Source organism: Sus scrofa, chromosome X, assembly GCF_054392235.1.
Source record: "Sus scrofa isolate SSC_HxYL_T2T_F1_AM1 chromosome X, Sscrofa_HxYL_maternal_Yorkshire_Landrace_v2.0, whole genome shotgun sequence".
Taxonomy (NCBI): domain Eukaryota; kingdom Metazoa; phylum Chordata; class Mammalia; order Artiodactyla; family Suidae; genus Sus; species Sus scrofa.
The window spans coordinates 116,772,385-116,794,226 of record NC_139401.1 but is presented as its reverse complement, the minus strand read 5'-3'; the positions used below and the strand labels follow the sequence as shown (position 1 = coordinate 116,794,226).

The window sequence follows — 21,842 nt, the reverse complement described above, 5'->3', positions numbered from 1 at the left end:
GGACCAAAAATATCTTACACGTATCCTTGGGCACAGAACATGGATGCAGCAAATAAAAACTGCAATCGCCTGAGCTTCCCTTCACTCCACAGTCTGACAGTTCCTAATGAGTAGACAAATACTGGTTGGCAAAAGGTCATCTGGTGGCCTCCTCACCTTCATCTGAACACAACAACGGACAGGGCAGAGCAAGCCACTCACACAGCCCCAGCCCCAGCCCCAGGCCATCTCAGAAAAATCAGAAACAATCAACAGCCTCTTCCCCCCTGGGTCCCTCCCCAGGCCCTGCCGCAGCTACCCTGCTGGGCAGCTCCCCTGCTGGGCCGCAGGTACCGCTCCCTGGAAGCCAGCAATAGCCACCTTCCCTGCTGCCTCCCGCCTCCTCATCCTCACCTCTCCTCGTTGATGCCACACATGCGAATCCGGTCAGAACTGGTCCAGTTGTGCACGCCGCTGTAGAGCGGTGCTGTAGAGATCATGACAGCCACTCACCGCCGGATAGGACCTGCTGTGGCCACTCCCCCTGGGGAAAAAGAAACCCCCAGAATCAAAACTTGTAACACGGACAGCTGCTTTAACCTCCGTGTGCGCAGGAACATTTAAATAAACAAAGGTAAGTAAGGCACCAGGATGTTATTAACACAGTCTCTCTGCAAGCCAGCCTGCTCTGGAAAACCAGGGTCCAAATGGGGCCGAGGGAGCCCTGGCTTTCCAGGAATCCAGAGGTTTCAGGATAGAGAGGAAGATGCTGTTCATCACCTAGAGTGATTTTTAAATTATCTTAAGGACAGATATGCATGAGGGTTCGGGAAAATTCAATCTATTTCAGATAAGTGAGATGACAGTATATTTTTCTACATGCATTTAGCCGAACCAACTACAATTAGATGGTCATTCCCATATACGAACAGCGCATTGATAAGACTACTGAGGAATCTTTTTCCCGTCAACTCTCTAATCCGAGTACTGAAGTATTTGAGTGACATGGCCATGTTAAGCTCTCCAGAGGAAGCGCCTGCTTTCTTTATAAGCCCTTCAAAAACACTCCTTCTAATTTCAAGTTAGGAGTTATATAGATATAATGCATATATCTAACGTGGTTTAAGCGCCCTTCAAATCAGATGCCAGAGTCCGTGTACTCTGACCACAACTGAGCAAACAAACAAAAAAATGCTCCATCAAGAAACACATACATCTGGAGTTTCCAGCATGGCTCAGCGGTTAACAACTCTGACTAGGATCCATGAGGATGCGGGTTCGATCCCCAGCCTCGCTCAGTGGGTTAAGGATCCGGCATTGCCGTAAGCTGTGGTGTAGGTTGCAGACGCAGCTCGGATCCTGCGTTGCTGTGGCTGTGGCGTAGGTGGCGGCTACAGCTCCGATTTGACCCCTAGCCTCGGAACCTCCATATGCCGTGGGAGCGGCCCAAGAAAGACAAAAAAAAAAAAAAAAAGAAAGAAAGAAAGAAAGAAACACATACATCTGTCCTTGTCCCTTCCTATCAGTCATGCCCATACCCTACTGCCCCCTTCACCAGGCAATGTCGAGCTCTCACTGTTGACAACCACTGCACAGCCAGTTCACCTTCCAGAGAAAATGAGCCATCAAGAAAAGGAGGTTTGGAGCTCCCGTTGTGGCTCAGCAGTTTAAGAACCTGACTAGTATCCATGAGGATGCAGGTTCGATCCCTGGCCTCGCTCAGTGGGTTAAGGATCTGGCATTGCTGTGAGCTGTGGTGTAGGTCGCAGACACAGCTCGGAGCCCATGCTGCTGTGGCTCTGGTGTAGGGCTGGCAACTGCAGCTCTGACTTGACCCCTAGCCTGGGAACTTCCATATGTCACCGCTTCGGCCCTAAAACGCAAAAAAAAGAGAGAGAGAAAGAAGGAAGAAAGAAAGAAAGAAAAGGAGGTTTATCCAATGAGTTTGTCTTGAGACCCTTAAAGTCAAGTTAACATAGTAGTTAAAATAACTTACTCTTCAAAGCTCACCTGAATGAAACCCTACAGTGATCAGAATTTTATGTTGTTCTCTGCTTTCCAAAAAAGTGGATCACAGTAAAATATAGTCACCTCCGTGATGTGTTACACCTTTATATAATTTCAATTGTCCATATTCAACACAATACCACTTATTCACCCAACAAATATTTACTGTGCCAACTCTGTCCTAGGTACTAGGGGTTCAACAATGAACAAGAGACCCCAAATCCCTGCCTTGGTAGAGTTTATATTCTAATGGGATGAGGTGGGTAGTAAACACATCACATGCTTCCGTGTTAGAAGGCGGAATAACACAGGCCAAGGGGCAAGGCAATGGTGGGGGCAGAGCGGAATGGGTTACCCATGGAGGAGGGCGACCAGCATTGGCCTTGCCGAGGAGACATTTAAACACCCTGAAGGAAGCAGAGAGGCGAGCCATGGGGATCCCTGGGGAAGAGCATTCCAGGCGGAGGGAACAACCTTGCAAAGGGCCTGCTGAGATCAGAAAAGAGCAGGAGGCCAGCGTGGCTGGCTGGCGTGGCTGGCGCAGAGGGAGCAGACAAGGGAGAGCGCCAATGGGAGGAGAGCAGGGCCCGTCCCCTCTTCTCTTCTCGGCCCTCATCCTCCTCCTGTCCCTGTCGCATAGGATACTTAGGATACGGCTGCCTTCACCCCTTCCTTTGTACTTGCCCGTCTCCTGGCTTTCCAGACGCAGCACCTGCTGGCCTATCTGGGGTCCTTCTCTCCCGCCACAGGCCACAGGTGCGGCCACGCCGGATCTTTAACCCACGGCACGGGGCCGGGCCCAAACCCGTGTCTCTGCTTCAACGGAGACACCACTGATCTCACTGCATCACAGGGGGACCTCCCTGGCCCTCATCTTGCTCAGTCTCTCCTCACCTCTGCCACCCTCTCCCTTCCCTCCCGCTTTCTCTTCCCGCCCCACTCACCTCTCTATCTCTTTCCCTTCCCCCTCCTGTCTCAGTGTTTCTCTATTTCCCTCGACTCTTCCACCTCTTCCCCTTCCGCCGCCATTATTCTCCTGGCCAAAGTTTCTCTCTTCTGCTCTCCTCTGCTCCTCTTCTCCTTCTCTCCCCCGTCCGCTTCCCCTGCCACGGGGCCCTCATCCAACTTCCTCCCCTTGCCCACCTCTCAGCCCTGGCCCCGACCCTCCTTTATCTCACCTGCTTATTTTTCCTCCGGCTCCACTGTCCCCTCCTTCCCTGTCTCCCTCTCACTGCCCCCTCCCGCTGCTCTCTGTCCTCAGACTCTAGCCTTGGTCTCCCTCTCCCGTCCTTCCCTCGGTCTTTCCTTCTCTGCCTCTTTCTGTCTAGCTCTCTAGCTCAGCCTGGCTCCCCCCTACTCCATCTCGTGGGGGGGGCTCCCCCCTACTCCATCTCCTGTATGTGTGTGTGTGTGTGTCCTGCCCCTCCCTCTCACTCAGCTCCAGAGCTCCCACTCTTCCAACTCGCCCTCTCCTGCACTGATGACTCCCAAATCTGTATCTCTAGCCATGACCTCTCTCCTTAGACCCAGATCAGAATTTCCAGCTGCCAGCAACTTGCTGTTAATTGGATGTCCACTGAGCCCCTCAAACTCAGTAGTGTATCTCAAACTGAACTCATTATCTGTTACCATAAACCTACTCCCCACCCCCTACGCCCAGCATGTTTCACATCTTAGTTAATAGTACCACTATACCCTAGCCTGGAAATTTCGGGTTTCAACTCCTTCTCTCCCCCACCACCCACATCCAATCAGGAGTCAAGCCTTAATAAAGCCATCTCCATCCTCTCTTTCTAGCCCCTCTTGCCACTGCCCTGATGCAGGACCTCATCATCTCTCACCCAGAATATTACAATAGCCACTTAACTGGTCCCTCTGTCTTCAATCTCTTGATTCTACAATCAATTTATCTTCTAAAGCACCAATTCGATCACATCGAAAGCTCCAAAGCTTTCAATAGCTTCCCTCCACCTCCAGAAGCAAGCCCGCATTTCTTAGCACAGCATTCAGGGCTTTCCACGACCTGGCCTCGAACCTCCTCTCTGGTCTTCTCTGTGGCCACATCCTGCAATTTCCCTGCGCCCTTTCCACCCTGCCTCCTGACCCTTCGCTGAACAGCCCATCCAATTTCAGGCTGGCTCCTCACCCTGAAATGGCCTCTCCTGTGCCCACTCTTCCTCTGCCTGTCCCCCCTCAAAGCCTAGCTTAAATGTCATGGTGTCATCTCCCCAGCCTCAGCCCCTGCTCAGTTAACCCCTCCCTCTCTGGCTCTCCTCAAACGCTTCATTCCTACTCCTACCACAGCACGGATTCTTGGGCCCTCTGCTCTGTGGTTAGTGGTTGAGGGCGTGGCACACCTGTCTCTTGCACCGGACGGTCAACTACCTAAGCTAAGAGAGACCTTTTCTGTCTTTTCTGTCTCTGGTTCCTCTGCAATGTCATACATATAGAAAGTGCTCAGTAAATACAAGTCATGTGGAAGTGAATCCTGGATGAGAACTGAGGTGGTGACCCTGAGGAATTACAAGAAGTAAAATGACCCCCCCCCCCGCAAAAGTATCCACAATGCTTACTCACTATTTAAAAAAAAATGTTGTACTTCAGTGAAAAAGCTATGCATTATCTACAGCACACCCTTCCAAGCTCTCCCGATTAGAGCCCATTTCATTGTCTTTGAGCTCTTTTGCACCTCTGTAAATTGCAGGTAACTGATGGATATGCAAACTCTGTCTTGTCCCATGCAGTTTTGGAGTGACTTCCCTCCCCACTGTGGAAAAACCAGTTTTGCCTCCATTTGCAATTCAATTCTTTACTCCATATAAATTTCTGCTTTTGGACTTTTTCTTTGAACCGGCTAGAGTATCTGTCTGGTTCCCCTGTTGATTAACGGGTAAAATAAAATCTTGAACATGTGTTCATTTGTATATCTATAAGAAACACATGAATTCACCTTGTCCTGAAAGTACCTTCACCCTTCCTACAACAGTTATGTGGGTTCACACACGACTTTAGAGCACTTTCGACACGGGCTAAGACAAATGGGTTGACTATCTGCTTCCCATCAGTTCACCTGGATCGCACTCCCTCAACATCTTGCTTAATCAAGTTTTGACTGTTTCTTAGAGCATCTCGGAATGTCCCAGTTTAGGAAACATGAGCTCAGCCTGTCGGCTGACACACCAGGTACTTTTTCCATCTTTTCTCTCTATGAAGCGTTAGAAGACAGGCAATGGAAAGGGCCATTCTGCTGGACAATGAATTTTTAACACAAATTTTAACACGAGCTATAGAGGCTACCTGAATATTTGTAGGCAGCAGATATCCGGAAGTCACCATGGATTTTTCACTCTTGGGTGTATTTTTGTTCTGGTTAGAGGGGATTCATAGATTGTAGGGCCTGGGACAGATATCGGAAGGGGGAATCCTGGTATTTGGAAACAGAACATATGAAATATCATTACCCAGATAAGGGAGTTTTTAGGAACCCCCCCACACCAAAAAAAAAAAAAAAACCCGATAACAAGAACAAAGAGAAAGTCAAGTAAAAACCAATAAAATTACCTACAAATATATATTTTATGACTATCTAGAGAGCAAACCCGATCCTAGGCACCCCCTCTTTCACAAGATCCTGAAGATGGAGCATCTGCTTAAACCTTGGCCAACCACTCTTCTGTTATGGTTTTGTCAGCACAGCACCTCTTCCGATTGTGAGGTCCCTCTGCTGCTACAGCCTTTGCGGAAGGTGTGAGGAGGAGGGAAAGGGTAGACATGACAGTCAGGACAGCACCTAGCTAAGTGGTCTACACAAGAAGGCAAGCTCGGACTTCCCGTTGTGGCTTAGTGGGTTAAGAACCCGACTAGCATCCGTGAGGATGCAGGTTCAATCCCTGGCCTCACTCAGTGGGTCGGGGATCTGGCCTTGCTGTGACCTGTGGTGTAGGCCGGCAGCTACAGCTCCAATTCGACCCCTAGCCTGGGAACCTTCATATGCCAATATGCCAATATGCCATGGGTACAGCCCTAAAAAGACCAAAAACAAAACCCAAGAAGGCAAGCTTGGTCCTCCCCAGTCAGAAAGTAAACAAAAGGAACTTCTAAAGAGGCACTGGTGGTGACAGTGCTCACACAGGACAGGAGGGATCAAGACGGACACGGCACACCAGTATTTCCCAAGTCAGAATCACTGAGGCGCTGGTTCAAAATCCAGATTCGTAGGTCCCAGTCCAGTAGGCCTAGGGTTTTTCCTTTTGTTATTATCATGCCCGATCAAATTAATAACCAGTCAACTGTACACTACTTCTCAGGAGAGGTGAGGAGAAAGGAAAAATCTTACAGACAAGCCACACTTGTTAGGCTCCACTGGCGTCCGCGCTTCGGGACCAGCTTGCTTTGTCATAGCGCCTGCACTCAAGTGTGGTATACAATTCTCAATCTCTCTCTCACTCCCTCTCCGATGGGAACCATCACATCAAAGGCAAAAGGCGAAGTTCCTGAAAGGAGCTTAGAAGAAACTGGGTAATCCCGAGTGACCCAGGAAGCACAGGCACAAGGATACGAAATACCTCAAAGGATTTTCCCAGATGTCACAGCCATGTAATTGTGAAGAAGTGAACAGCTGCAGGGCCCCAGAATCAAATGCTGGTCACTGCAGCAGGACCACTGTGAGCTGTCCCACACTTCAGGGAAGAAAACGCAAGACAATAAAGAACACATGCTCCACCAACCCCAAGTGATAAGCATGGCTGAAAAAATAAACAAATAAAGCTTTTCCAGACTTCCCACTGGGGCTCAGTGGGTTAAGAACCTGCTGTGTCCATGAGGATGCAGGTTCGATCCTCGGCCTCGTGCAGTGGGTTAAGGATCTGGCGTTGCCGTGAGCTGTGGTGTAGGTCGCAGACGCGGCTCAGATCCTGTGTTGCTGTGACTGTGGTGTAGGCTGGCAGCTGCAGCACCGATTCATCCCCTAGCCTGGGGACCTCCATATGCCATGGGCATGGCCCTAAAAAAGCAAAACCAAACAAAACAAAAACAAACCAAAAGAAAACCTTTCAATGTAGGAGGCACATGTACTTATAAGTGGAAGGACTGACCGAGATTCAAGGGAATGTGTGCAACAAGTGGGCAACATAAGTAAGCAGGCAGGCCCAATCACCACACACACAAAAAAACAGGGGAAACCAGAGAGAAAATAACTTTAAAACCTTAGGAGGGCAATAACCTTAAAAATGGTGAAAATAGCAGCTAAGCTGAGGGCGAACAGGTAGTAGAAGAAAAATCATAATAAAGTAGAAATCTTTCCCCAAAAAATCTGAAAGAAAAAAAAAAACCCTCCAAGACAAGTGAAGGTGAGAAAGGCATAAAAGAGAAGCCCATAGCATATAACAACCAAAAAGGAAAAAAAAAAAAAGAAATAGGGGAACCTGAAATATTTCACCATCCTGGGCCAAACTGAAACATTGTGGGGAAGCACTAAAGACAGACATTTTAGAAAAGTTTAGAGAAAATATTCTCAAAAGGGGAAGAACATCGAATTATAGCCCAAGTCAGGGCTAGGGACGGTCAGCATTGAAAGCTCAAAGGAGATTTTACTGATTGGATAGACTGTTTTGGTTCTGTTTTGAAAGGAAGATGCCAAAACAAGCAGATTTCACAACAACTACAAGCAAAAGCACGGTCATCCTGCATGGGAGGAAGAGGAGCACGCGATAGGAGGTAACAGAGCATCTGACAATTTTTTTTTAAATGAATATTGACATTGTTAAAAATGTTCAGATTTTTAACCCTTGAAAATGACCAGACAGGGTGTTTGTTAGTCAGCAGACAAGTTCCCCAGAATCACGTAGTTCCCTTTGTGGCTGAAGACCCCTTATGTGCAGAACAACTGGTGCTGGCAACACATGGGACACGACTAGGGACACATAGCATGAAGTCTGCCCAATTTATACTCCTGCTAGGACTCTACCATCAAGACAGTAAATTAGAAACTCAGTATCAAGAAGGCCTCCGTTAAATTAAATCTGGTAGGACTCCCCCAGGCCTCTTTTGGTTCACATTGCCTTGTGACCTGGAAGCAATTATGACTTTTTAAAAAGAAAAAAATGAAAGAGCTGGAAAATATTCATCTTGAAGCCTGGCCCTGAAGCTGTCCTCAAGAGGATGGGCGTGGCCAGTAGACAGTAAAAGAAGGAGGGTTGGGTCCGTGATGACTAACAAGTAAAAACCAACTTTGGGACCTACTACTCCAATAGAAATCCAGAGCTATGGGCAAAGTTCCCACAAGACAGAGGTCTTTGCATTCAGATTTTACAGAAGCAAAGAAAAGACCACCCCGTTACCCTCTTTTGGGAAAAGCAGCACCAAAGAAGCCCCAGAGGAGATTCAAGAGACCACTGGCACTGAGATCCTAGGGAGCGTGGAAAAGACCATGACTTCTACCTGGTCACTGGAGTGAGTGTCTTTAGAGAGATGTCAAAATGTCTCAAAATCACTGCTTTTTTGTTGTTTTGTTTTGGTTTTGGCTGCACCCAAGGCATATGGAAGTTCCTGGGCCAGCGATCGAATCTAAGCCGCAGCTGCGACCTACGCCACGGCTGTGGTAATTGTGGGATCCTTAGCCCGCTGCATTCCCGCAGGAACTCCTCAAAATCATTGTTTTCAATAGGAAAGTTTACATGTACCCAACAAGGATAACTACCTGGTTTTAGATATGGAATCCTCACCACAAATTTTACCCTCTTTGGCCCTCTGCCTTTTTCTATGTGCAGGACTAGCTTTCCTATTTTCCCTCCTTAATCACATATTTGAAACCTCACCCCCGAATGAGGAAGTTCTTCTCATTTTAAGTGTTCCAATTTAATGACTTCCCATATAATGATATTCTAATATTTTCCTCACGCTTTCCCCCTAGCATCGATCTTTCCCTACAATTAACCAAATATCATTCCATGAAACTCTAGAGTCCCATACACTTGCCTCAATAACTTCACTTTGCGTCCCTGTGTGCAAAGCACGTTCCTCTGTCACCATACCCCACCACCACACACACACACACACAAAATCCACTGAGCAAGTGAAAGAGGAATGGTCTCTTTGCACTGTTCATTCCCACCTTCTGCCTGACTAAGTCTATTCTAGAACTTCCTAGTTCCCTTGAGTTTTTTTCTATCCAAATAGTTCCACTGGTTCTACCCCAAGGGATCAGTGTTATAAGGGACACTGCATCTTGTTCCCAGATATATTCATTTCTGTATTTACTGAGAAGGCTAAGGAGTTGCCTGCACATGGCTCTAAAGACACCTACATAGACTCCTTGGGTACCTCCATGTTTGAAAACCTTGCCTATAAACATTTATGAGACTTGGATACAAAGGAAGGTTATCTATCTGCTAAACACATGAGAGCTTACTCATTCAAATGAATGTTACCTCCAAAACAGTCACCTTGGGAGTCTGGACATTCATCTCAAACGAGTAACCTGGGCTGGCGATCTCTTTGGAGCTCTCCGGGTAAGCGTTACCATGCAAACCCTTCTCAATTCAAACCGCATCATTTTTTTAATCTCCTCACCCAGTGCTGAATCCCATCCACTCAGGGTCAATTGGATGTTTTAAAACTGCCAAAACCCATTCACAATCATCTAATCACGAAGCAGCAGCACCCTGGGAGACTGACGTACACTCAGCCCTCGGTATCCGTGGGTTTCACATCTGCGGGTGTCTGACTCCAGGAACAGGAAACTGGCGCATGCGGATGCGGAAGGCGGACTACGACGTTCTCTCCACTCCACCATTTTACATCAGGACCTTAAGCATCCGCGGATTTTGGTATCCATCTTTATATACATGGGGGTTCCTGGAACCAACCCTCCCCCCACCCCCCGCCCCGTGGATGTCGAGGGGCAACTGTACTCTAGCACCCAAAGCCTAAACTGTGGGGCGGGGGGGGGGAACTTGGAGGACATTTTCAGCCACTTCTTAACCATCTCAGACACCTCACTATGTGTAGTTACTATGTCACCTAAAAAACTGAGAATAACACAAAACGACTGGCACAGACCAAAGGTAATCGATGTCAACAATGAAATAGGAGAAACAAAAATTTTAATCTCTCATGTACATTTGCATACCACCAGATCACTTTAGCTTTTCCACCCACTGCCATACCTTTTTCCTTAATTCGAATAGTACTCACTTCCATTTCCTGCTGTAAGGAAATTATTTCCCTCCATCTAAGGAAAATGCCTCATCATAGCTTTATACTAGACTCAGGCTCTAGAAGTAAGATTTTGGACAACTTCTAGATGTCACAGGTATCTAGAAAACCTCAATACTCATCATGAAATTAATCAGTCCTTTTCAAAATGCAAAGCCACCTCAAAATATCACCCTAAGTAACTAAAGTCATCTTTTGAGCTCTTCTTATTTCTACTAGTTCAAAAACATAAGAGTTGGCTTTCCTCAATTTGGTCTTCAACAGGACCATGTGAATGTTTGGTGTGTCTTTCACACTCTGAGGTTGAATCATTGCAATCTGAGACTTGAATCCCTTTTGTGATGCTTCTGTGTCCTCCCTGCCATAAAGTGTGATAGTAGCCCTCAGCTCCTCCATTTCAGCATATGGCACTCAAGATATGGAATTTTTCAGCTAAAGATTTCTCCTCACCAAACTTTGGATTTTTTTTTTTTAGAGTCTCCTTGACCTCTTACACAAATATTTGGAAAGGCAGTATCAGCCTGTTTTATTCTATTCTCTCACCTCAGCTATGAGTTTAATTTTATATATATATATATATATATATATATATATATGCTATGTATATATAAAAATTACGTTATATATGTTATACACACACACACACATACACATAACTTACTCAGAGGTATATACACACACACACTATTAGCCCACAGAATTTCAAACTCTCAATACTGGCTCTACCTGCTAACAGTCTATAGGTTTCTCAAGGCTAGAAAGAATATTTTCTACTTCTTTGAACAGCCCCTCCCAATACTATCTAGCATGATACAAGGCTCACAATACATATCTGATAAAAACCTACTAAACTACGGGGAAAAAGTGAAACCTCCTCTACATCATACAGGACTCAAGAACCCTATGTAGAAAGCAATGCGGCCTCCTAGTTCCTGCTGTGGCGCAATGGGATTGGTGGCATCTTGGAAGTGCTGGGACAAAGGTTTGATCCCTGGCAGGGCACAGTAAGGATCTGGTGTTGCCACCGCAGCTGCGGCGTAGGTCGAAGCTGCGGCTCAGATTTGATCCCTAGCCTGGGAACTCCATGTGCCTTGGGGGAGCCAAAAACAAACAAACAAAAAAACAAAAACACATTGGGGCTATGGATTCCTTTTACTTCCCATGCTTTCTCATAAACTTTCTCTTCTTTCTTTTCCTTACTTCCATGATTGAGAAATCACAGAAATAAACTAAAATTGGGCCAGGGCAAAACAATAAAGCCAACTTCCAATTATCTGAGTATGGCTTAGCCACAGCTAATTTTTAAACCTAGCCAACTTGTGGACAGCCTTCCACCACTTACAGTAGATGTGTGCTCGGGGAACAACTCATTTTAATATCTGCCCAAGCAGAATATAAATAGGAAGGAAAATCTGCTGGGGAAGGGGACAGTTAGAGAATAATAATGCATTTCCAAAGTCAAACAGAAATTATTAATTTGTTAATTCATCTACTGTTTTAAATTGGCCTGCTATTACTCTCCTTATATTGGCATGGCTGGTTGTTGGCATCAAAGTCCACTTCAGCTGCAGAAAAGGACTATATTTTACAGCCCATCATTTTTCTCTGCCCAAAAGTTTGGTTTGGGGTTACCTGAGCTGTTTGAGACGTTAGTCTCTCCATCCAATCACTGATGAACATTCTTGTCATAAAGCCATACCAGACCCGGGCGCTATCTACCAGCTCTTATAGAACTTCCAGATGTCAGAGACAGCTGGAAAGCCCAACCAGTCATAATTAAACACAGAAGCCCTTTTCAGAAAGCAATGGATTTTTAAAATGTCACCCTAGTAAACTAGGCTTGGGTCATTTTTACAGCATGGACCAAAATGTCCCTTGAAGTTTAGACTGGATAAACACCCTTCAGTTCCTGCTCTGAAATACTGAGCAGTATTACGGCACAGCTATTAAAGAAGCTGCCACTTCCACTCCAAGGGTGGATGCAATAACGTAGCGATGAGCCAACTTAATTCTTCCTATCACACTGTAAATGCTAAGTATGTACTTATACAATAGAAATATGTAGAAAGAGCACAGAGAATCAAGATATAACGGGAGAGGGAGTTCCTGTTGTGGCTCAGCATTAACGAACCCGACTAGTATCCACGAGGATGCAGGTTCAATCCCTGGCCTCGCTCAGTGGGTTAAAGATACGGCATTGCCTTGAGCTGTGGTATAGGTCACAGACGCAGCTTGGATACCAAGTTGCTGTGACTGTGGCGTAGGCCGGCAGCTACAGCTCCAATTCACCCCCAGCCTGGGAACTTCCATATGATGTGGGTGTGGCCCTAAAAAAAGGGGGGGGGATAGAACGGGAGAACTCAAGAGCTATTGAGAGTTTTCTTCCTGCCATCATATTTACCACAGAGCGACATACAAAGGTAATGTCACAGGACACAACTGAATAAGAAAAACTAGAGTATATAGAATAATAGATGCCATCTACCAGGGGCCTGCCATGGATCTGGCACCATATAGGAATCACATCGTGTAATCCTCACAGCCCTGTGAGCTTGGGGTTGTCATCTCCCATTTTATAAATGAGAAAACTGAGACTTAAGAAAGTTCCACCCAGCTATGAAGTAGACGAACTCTAACCTAAGGCTGTATGTCTCCAAAGGCCTCCAGGTAATTCTGATGCACGCTACCAAAGTCTGAGGACCACTGGATGATACTAACTCATGCGCAGTGCCACTAAGTCATGCCGAAGGAAGCCTCCTCATCACCTCGCACATCCCGGTCGAGAGCGCATCCACTCACCACTCTGGGCTCAGAGCCACACGTGGTGCACTCCTCTATAGAACTTGGGAAGATGAAAACCTGCTTGTTCTCCTTGTCCCCGGACACCAGCATTATAACAAAACTTGACTGTACCCTTAAATGGCACCAACACTAAGATTTCTAGGCATACCTTAGCAATGAGGTAACCAAATTTTGTTTCTTAGCAGACAGTCAAAGAAGCCCGAAACACACAGCTTTGCCTGCCCCTCAGTACTCTCGATTCTTCACGGATGCTTAGCTTAAGGCCTTCTTAAAATCCAAATGTAGACCTAGCCTGCTTCACACACTCTCATGAATAAGCTGAAAATTGCCCCATTTTGCAAATAATAAATCATCTCTCTGCGAATTCATCACAATTCATTGATCAGGGAGAATATGACCTTGACATGCAGCCTGCAGCCACTTTTTAAACAATGATCCACTTTTTAATGTTTTATGGGGAAAGGGTGGCTTTAACTTTTTTTTTAAATAAAAAAGAGGGAACCAGACAGCATATTTGAATTATGGGGGTAGAAACAGAGTTAAATTTTACTCTTGACTAGAATTCAACTTTAGTTCACCAAAGAAAGTTTTCGTCATAAAAGAGTGCTTTTAAGTTATGCACAGTAGGAAAGGGTATGATTTAGAAAGAGAACGCTTTCTACGTTATTTTAAGGATGGCCATTCAAAAACCAGCATTAATAAAGCCTAGTTTGTATGTGAGATTACATAAAATACTGTACTAGCATCCTAGTGGCCGAAAGATAGATTATTTCTTATTACCTCCCTTTTTGGCTGTTCTGACGCTGAACTCACACCCACCTGGTGCTCCAGCATTAAGAAATGTCCATTCTTTTTGAAAACTCAAAGATCTTAGGGCCTTCCTCCCCCCACATGTAATCATCAGAGCCTTCTCCCTTTCTTGTATATTCCAGCCTAACACTTTCCACTTTCCCCGGCCCTCTCTCTGTTCCATTCCAGTGTTCACTTTCTCACCCAACTCAGTCACGAACTCCTCCTCTCTCAGTCCCAGATGCTGGTTGACACTGGAAAGCAGCTTTCCATCCTCTGTGGAGGTTCTGTTCCATCTCAAACTTAGCCTAGAATCGATGAACCACTCCAGCTGTCCAACCCCTGATTAGGGCCTCTCCTCATGCCCCCACCCCACCCTCCAATTCTGGCCCAAGGCTTTCAGGCCACTGTCCTTTATCCTGTTTCATTCTGGAATTTCCATCATTCACCTCCCTATATCTAGGATTCCTCCCACTTGCAGACTGGAAAAACTGGTGTATTCCTACTTTCTCCTTCTTTCAAGGCCATTGTATTTAGGACGGTGAATTCCTTCCCCCATTCAGTATCCTTAGTCTAGATTTTCTAATTAATGCTTAGCCTCGTAAGCCCTACATCCCAGCTAACCTCTGCTTCCTGGGTCCTCCAAGGGCAGCAGCTATCAAAAGCAAGTTTTTACCTTCCCCACACCAGCTCCAGATGACATCTGAATAAACACCTTCCTCCTTTGGCTCATTAGCTCATCGTCTTTCTATATTCTGCATTTTTCAGCCTATACTATCTTTAAACTCCCTATTTACTTATGGGTAAATATATTTCTATTTCTTCCTACATATCAGTTTCTTCCCAACCTTATTTTTACCCAAGATCATCCTTCTCCCTTGCCCAAACCTTACTGATTCCAGCATGAAAGTGTAAAGAGCTTCAAAGGTTCTTCAAATTTTACTTTGGAAAACATCTTGGAGATTTCAAGGTTCCACTTTTTTCCTCGTTGGCCCTAACCTAGGACCAGTGATGATCACCTTTCTTCCCTCTTCACTGTCCCACCAGCTCTCTTCTGACTTCCCTTTCTGCCTTCCTTCTTTCTAATATGCAAACCTTTTCTCCCATAATTCTGTTCCCCTAAAAGAAGCCCTTCTACAAAAGTAATTACCCAGAATCATCATGTTGAGATGCTCTACAACCTGTACTAACCTTTTTTCTTTTCTTACATAGTGGACTGTAGCACGAATAAAGCAAAGAGACCTTTGGAGGCACCCCCTTTTCTTCCCTAGAGAGTCTACACCACTGAGAAAGAAAGGGATCCTCCTTCTCTCCCTGTCCTCTCCCGGTAAATCAAAACAGCCAGATCTACAGGTGCCCTTGGTACAGATACCATTTCTTCCGGAACTCCCCTGCACTCGGCTGAATCAAGACTCCAACTGCAGAGCTTGTTAGGGACTCAGCTTTCCTCTGCTCTATCCCACCAATGTGCCATCTCTTCCTTGTGGCCGAAAGAACTAGACCTCCTTAACCCAGACAGCAGAGTTCCTTCCCCTTCCTCCACTAGTGACTTCTCAGAGTCAAAACAAAAAGAAACCTACCTACCTAGGCTGCAAAGCTAGTAACTGGGTTAGCCCTCTTAACAGCAATTTGAGTAAGGCTCTATGCCCCAAGGCCTGTGCCTCTTGTCCCCTACATCCATCCCAAGGGCAGCTACCTCAGTCACCATATCAAAAAAGATGAGTGTGGGAGTTCCTGCTGTGGTGCAACGGGATTGGCAGAGTCTCTACAGTGCTGGGACACAGGTTCGATCCCTGGCCCCAATGCTGCTGCAGCTGCAGCATAGGTCACAACTGCGGCTTGGATCTGATCTCTGGCCCGGGAACTCCATATGCCATGGGGTGGCCAAAAAAACAAACAAACAAACAAAACAGACAAGTCTAGGAGTTCCCTTGTGGAACAGCAGGTTGTCACTACAGTGGCCCAGGTCAATGCTATGGCATGGGTTCGATCCTTGGCCCAGGAATTTCCACATGCCATGGGCATAGCCCCCCAAAATAAAAAAAAAAAAAAGAGTCTGCTCAGCAATATCCACATAGCTTAGTCAAGATGGCCATGTCTCAGAGTTCCCTGGTGGTGCAGCAGGTTAAGGATCTGGCATTGTCACTGCTGCGGCGCAAGTACGATCCCTGGCCTGGAGAACTTCTCCATGCTGCAGGCACAGCCCCCCCCCCCAAAAAAGATGGCCACGTCCCTCAACTCCGTCAGTCTTCATGTTCTCTTAACTTACATCAGCAAGTCTCCTGCTTCTCCTACCTCCCCCAGTCTTTCCTACTAACTTTGCTCCTTCATCAAAATTTTACAGGTCCCCCCCACCCCCATGTTTTGCTTCTATTTGGAGCCTCTGGATGATTCTTGGGCTTAGGTTACCCCCATTCAATCCCCAGTGGACTCCTCCAAATTTCTTTCCTATCTACTGTCTTCAGTTCTACATGGTGACATCACCACCCAATTTAAGTACCCCTAAACTCTACTCCATTGTGCTGCCTACCATCTCTCCCAAAATAAAGCTTCCTCTCTCCCAATATCCAAGGACAGGACAGGTAAACAGAGAACTAGATGACCTTTAAAGTCCCTTCCAACCTTGGAATTTTATTATCAACCCAATCCACTTCCGATCCCAAATGCATCTCCCATTCACCTCCCCCCCAAAACGTTTCAACAGCATGACTTTGAGAAATAGCCTTCTAAGTTGAAAGAACCATGGACTAACCAGGCTAATGCAAACCTACAGCTGCAGCCTCAGAAGTCTCACCAAAGATTTTTGCAATTGTACTCCACCTCTGCGCCACAGGGACTGCCTCCAAACTGCCTTGAGAGTATTCAGCTGTCGCATAAGTTGGCGGGCCCCCTTCTTACACTGGCATAAAGAGCCCCTAAACCCTGGGCTAGACGGATCCTCATCAAGGGACTCCTGTCCTTACTGTCTACTCTGGGAGACACCAAGAATGAATAAGTACCGCCGCATCGACAGCTTCACACAGCCAACATTGAAAATTTCAAAACAATAAAACAAAAACAGAGTGCTTCCACTGGAGGGGGGCCGTAATAGAAGGGCACCCCCACCGGCCTGCCAGGTTTGCAGTGTGCTTCCCTCCCGCCTTTCCCCTCGACCACGTCTTTCCCTACAACAATCTCCCTCACCTCCATAACGCGAAATCCCCAGCCGAGGTGCGGCCGGCTCCTCCCAGCCTTGCCCCGGACTTCCCTCTGGCCCTGCCTTCCTCTCGGCGGGACCCCGGCGAGAAGGGCCCCCTCCACCGTCCAGTTCACCTCCCGGCCCCTTTCCGGGCCTCTGGGCACCCCCGCAGGGCTCTGTCCCGAAGCAGAACCTCGAGGAGCCAAGCCCACGAGGCCCGTCGCGGGACCCACCCCCCGCTTCCTTCTCCCAGCACCTCGTCCTCCAGGCACCCGGCCCCCGGGGCTCTTCGTCTTCGTCGTCCCGGCTTGTACCGCCCCCCGTCGGGGGCTCCACCCCCGCCTGCCCCCGCCCCCAGGACGGCCCCCTCCCCACCGCGCGCCGCTGGCGCCCTCTGCCCCGGCACGGGACTCCCTTTGGCCTCCGTTCCCCGCCCAGAAGCGGCGGCGGCGGCAACGGCTGCGGCGGCCCCAGCAGGAGCAGCAGCGGCGGCGGCAGCGGCGGCGGCGGCGGCAGCAGCGCCGCCCCGGCCCCGCCCCGCCGCCCGCCGGAGCCCCACGCCCCGCCCGCCCGCCCCGCCGCCGGACTGCTCCCCCCGAAGCCCACCAGTAAGCCCCCCCCACTCCTTAGCCGCGATTCGTTCGAATCCTGCTCCGCCGGGCCTGCTGTCCGTTCCTCACGCCCCTTAGGACCAGGGGTGGGGGAGCCCTGGGGTTCGCGGCCATCCCTCTCCTTCCTTCTCCAAGGGCTGGGAGGATTGCCCCTGAATCCCGAAACCCGGCCCCGTAACCGGAGCCTCCCTCCTTGCAGCCCTCGGCTTCCCTCTCAGACCCCTTGCCTCCAGGCCTGGCGCGAAGCGGGTGGAGAGCTTGCACGCCGGATCTCCCCCTTGGCTTGCCGGGGCTAGTATGTATTGCCCCCGATCTCATCCTCCTTCAATTTAAGCCCCCTCCCCGCCGCGCCCGGCCCGGCGGCCCCCGCCCCTAGAGCGAGGGCAGCGGAGCCAGGGCGCTCCGAAGTCATCCCCCGCCTTTTTTACAGGGACTCGGATAATTGCCCCTGCCCCCATCACAGCACTCCCACTCCCGAACCCAGGCCCCGCCGCCACCTAGGGGTACCCCTTACCCTACGGTTCCTGCACCCCGACACCAGGGAGAAAACAGCCCTGAAGAGCACCCGTCGCACCTCCCCTCTGAGGTTGGAGGGTATTTTCTCCTGGTCTCTTCAGGACTTCATCACGGACAGCCTCCCCCCCACCCCAAAAAAACAAGCCCTTTCTCGCCCTGCCCTGCTGGCCAGCCTCTCTTCGGGTCGTCGGATCCTCAGACCAGGGGGTTGGGGCCAGGTAGTTAAGAAGAACGTAGCCTCCACCCCCCTTTCTGAGGAGTGGGGTAATTCCAATGGTTCCCCCCCGCAGGATCAACCCGACCCCCGTTTCCATGGAGACCCCCGCCCAGCCGGGAAGAAGACTCGGATGGTGGCGAATAAGTCTCACCTGGCTAAGGGAGAAGGGGTGAGGAGGGGGTAGGGTAGGGCAAGGATGGGGTACGAAGGTGGGAAGTGGAGGGGAGCTGTCCCGAAGGGAGGGGCGAGGACAGAGCGAGCTCCAGGGAGCGCTACGTCCGGGGACACGGAGAGGACGGCGCCCCCGGGGGGCAAGCAGAGCGGCCGGGGGGCGAAGAAGGGACAGGGTTGGGGAAAGGCTGAAGGTAGAAAGAAGCGGGTGGGGGATACGAGAAAGCCGGGGACTCAAAAGGGGTGGAGGGGTTGGGGGAGAGAAAAAAAAGACGCACCTGTTCCCGAGTCGGCTCCGCGGGGAGGCTCAGGCCGCCACCCGGACTCCCTCTTACCCCCTCGGAGCCACCACCCGCCTAATACTACCCCGATCTGATGCCCCCTCCGCCCCTTATCGCCACCGACCTCCTTCTCCTCTCTTTCGGCGGCGGCGGCGGTCGGACTCTAGGAACTGAGAGGAAGAAGGGAGGGCTCAGCAAAGCGGAGGAGAGACAGAGCCACACACTGGCAGCAGCCGCGGCGAGCGAAAGAGTGAGGGGGAGAGCGGTGTGTGTGTGTGTCTGTGTGTGCGAGCGAAGCCTGGTGGAGTGGGTGCCGGTCGCAGGGCTCGCCGGGAAGTGGAGTCCGATCGGGTTCGCGGGCGGCGCCAGCCCCCGCTCCGCGGGACTACAGCTCCCAGAATGCCGCCTGTGCGGGGGGGGAGGAATGGGGAGGAGGAGGCGAAGGGAGGGAGCGAGCAAGAGAGGGAGGGACGAAAGCAGGGAGCAAGCGGCGGCGAAGGGGGCAGAGCCAAGCAGCCCCGGTGACACTGGGAGGGGAGGGGAGGAGGAGGGGATCGCTGCGAGGACCGAGCGGATTCCGGAGAGGGAGGCAGCAGTGGCTGCAGCAAGCCGGGCAAAAAGCTAGACTCCCAGGAGAGGCGGAGGCGCTCAATCCGAGGGGCTGCAGGAACCCCACGCCCCCCCCGTACGCCCCACGAAGGGGGAGGTTGAGGAAGGGAAAAGATCAGTGCCCCACGGCCAGGGGTTTCTCTTTCTTCCAACGCTTTCCACCTTATGCCCCGACCTGACTTTCTCAGGCCACCGGTGCTGGATCCAGTGTGCAAATCCAGAGATCCCAGATCTCTCCTGCCCCGCAGCACAGAGCAGACGCATTCAGTCCCCTTCTCCCAGGGGCCTGAGGGAGGCTCCCCTTGCTGGCAGGGCGTGACTCCCCCCTTCTTCCCGCCCCCCCGTCGCCACCCCCCCACCTCCCTCCCCGGAACCCCTCCCTTGAAGCCGGGGCTCGCGTCTCGCTCCCCGCCAAGAAAGGGAGTCCATCGGGGGAGACTACCCAGCCCCCTCCCGTATACTGGGCCCTTACCCACCAAAATCCCCTTCTTGGCGTTGCCCCCTCACTGAAGTAATAGTGGGGGTGACCGGAGTTGGACTGGTGGCTACTTTCCCTCCGAGACTAGCCGTCCTTGGCCACACCGACCCTGTGTAGAGATAGAGAAGAACATTAATACTCCCGTTCCCCCCCTTCAAGTTCGGATCCCCGTGGAAATGGCTCACAAGAAAAGAGGGGTTGGTAATTGAAGTGAGCTGGGGATGAATCCCAATCCTTAAACCTCATCCCAGGCGTGGAAATCCAGGGATTCGTCTCTTTCCTTAAAAGCCATCAAATCGCTTGGAGGGGGGAGTTAGTTGGGGGTAGATTATCCAAACCCCAATGTCCACGCGACTCGTAGCGACGCTACATGTAGGAATAAGATACGAACTAGGCTGCCGCCGCGAGAGAAAAAGTATACCCCCCCCCGCCGTCGTCCACCCCCAAACACACACCCCTAGAAGAGTCAGATGGCCGAGGAGGTGGGGGGAGTCGGTGGGAGTGCTGGAGAGTGAAAGGGTTGTGGCAGGGAGGGTCCGCGGCCCCCTGAGAGCAGAATCCAGATGCTAAAGAGGTGGGTGGGGGGGTGCGGCATAATTGCAGACAGTGTCTCTCCTCGCTTTTCCCGGAATCGCCGCCGAACACCGTCTAACACTCGTAGTTGCTTACCAGTCAATCCCCTAGACCCATTTGTGCGCGTGAGGCGGCCGGAGCCCGGGAAGCCCGGGCACAAACTCCGCGGAAGCTGGCCTTCGCCGCCGCCGCGCTGCCGCGGGCCTCCCTCCCTCCGCTGGCGGCCCCGCCGATCTACCTTCGCCCCCGGCCGAGGCCAGACCCCGCTCGCAACTCCACGCCCCTACTCCACCCCCGGCTCCCCCTCCCCTCGCCCTCTCCCCGCGGGTCCGGCCCAGCCCCTAGCGCCGCCCCGCCCTACCGCTCGGTCCCGAGCCCAGCAAGTGCCCCGAACTCGCCCCCCGCCCCCACGCCCAGGCCACTCCGGCCGGGCCTGGTTTCCCCCTCCCGCCGCGCCCCGCCCCCGAATCCACGTCCTACTTCGCCACCCAACTCGGCCCGGTCCGGGTTCGGCCAGCGCCCAGGCCACCGGAGTCCCCGGTTCGGTCCGGTGTACGGCCACCCACCCCGCCCTTGCCTGGGTGCCGGCCTGGCCCGCTGCCTGCGCCCGCCGAGCCGACTCAGGCGTTCGGTCCGGGTCCGGATCCCGGTGCCGGCCTCGGTCCCGGCGGCGTTGCCGCGTCTCGCCACGAGGGCTCGGTCCACGCAAGACCCGAACCCGCGCGGGGTGGGGGCCGCGGAAAACAAGTTTCTTTATCTTCCCTCCGCCCCCGCCACAGGGCCGCGCCCCCCCCCCACGGCGCCCCCTTCACCTGGGCATAGCCCCTTGGCCCCTGTCGCAACTTTGCTCTTCTCCACGCTGCCGGGGAAGCTGGCGAAGCGGGAGGAGGAGGGAGGTGGCGGGGTGGGTGGGGGGGGGTGCTGGGATCAGGCCGCTGGGCTCCGGGAGGACACGTGGGGGAGGAGGGGAAGGAGGAGGAGGAAGGGGGGGCGGGCCTGCAGTTCTCGGGGCTCCCCCTGCCAGCCCCGGGGAAGCCGGAACCTCGCCGGGCAGCCGCAGACCCCGCACTGGCCACGGGGGAAGAACGGAGCCACCTTCTTCGGCCAGCCCCTGGCTCCAGGAAGGAGGGGGGGCGAGCAACGCCGCACGGGGTCGGAGAGCGAACGTTTTCGCTCGAGCTTTATGTGACTCTCTCTCTCTCTCTCTCTCTCTCTCTCTCTGTCTCTCTCTCTCTCTCGGTTTAGCCTCAGTGTATTGGGGGGTAGGGTCTTGCTTGCGGGGGGGCGCCCCCGCCGGACGCCCCGCCCCTCCCCCGGTCCCCCACTTCCCTAACCCGGGCGACCTCGGTGCGTGGCTCCGGCGCTCTGGCACTGAGGCCGCCCGCGGGTGCAGCCCCGGCCCCGGCGCCGAAGTGGG

The 21,842-nt window shown here is 51.2% G+C and overlaps 1 protein-coding gene across 6 annotated transcripts in view; it reads right to left on the bottom strand.

The window, feature by feature from the left end:
* BCORL1 (BCL6 corepressor like 1) overlaps positions 1–21,298 on the bottom strand; it is a 65,143-nt gene extending 43,845 nt beyond the window's left edge. For 2 of the 6 annotated variants that reach the window (XM_013986421.3, XM_085008793.1), the window contains exons 1-3: positions 20,522–20,661; positions 19,851–19,961; positions 394–523 (exon numbers count right to left, since the gene is read on the bottom strand). In XM_013986421.3, coding sequence (XP_013841875.2) covers positions 394–479 — 86 coding nt within the window. In that variant the 5' untranslated portion in view covers positions 480–523; positions 19,851–19,961; positions 20,522–20,661. Of the gene's footprint in view, positions 1–393; positions 524–5,283; positions 5,411–17,225; positions 17,288–18,889; positions 19,017–19,850; positions 19,962–20,521; positions 20,662–21,237 lie in introns of those variants that run through there. The other 4 variants (XM_021080543.2, XM_013986425.3, XM_013986426.3 and 1 more) reach the window with 4 other exon arrangements.
* Between the last annotated feature and the right edge of the window lie 544 nt (positions 21,299–21,842).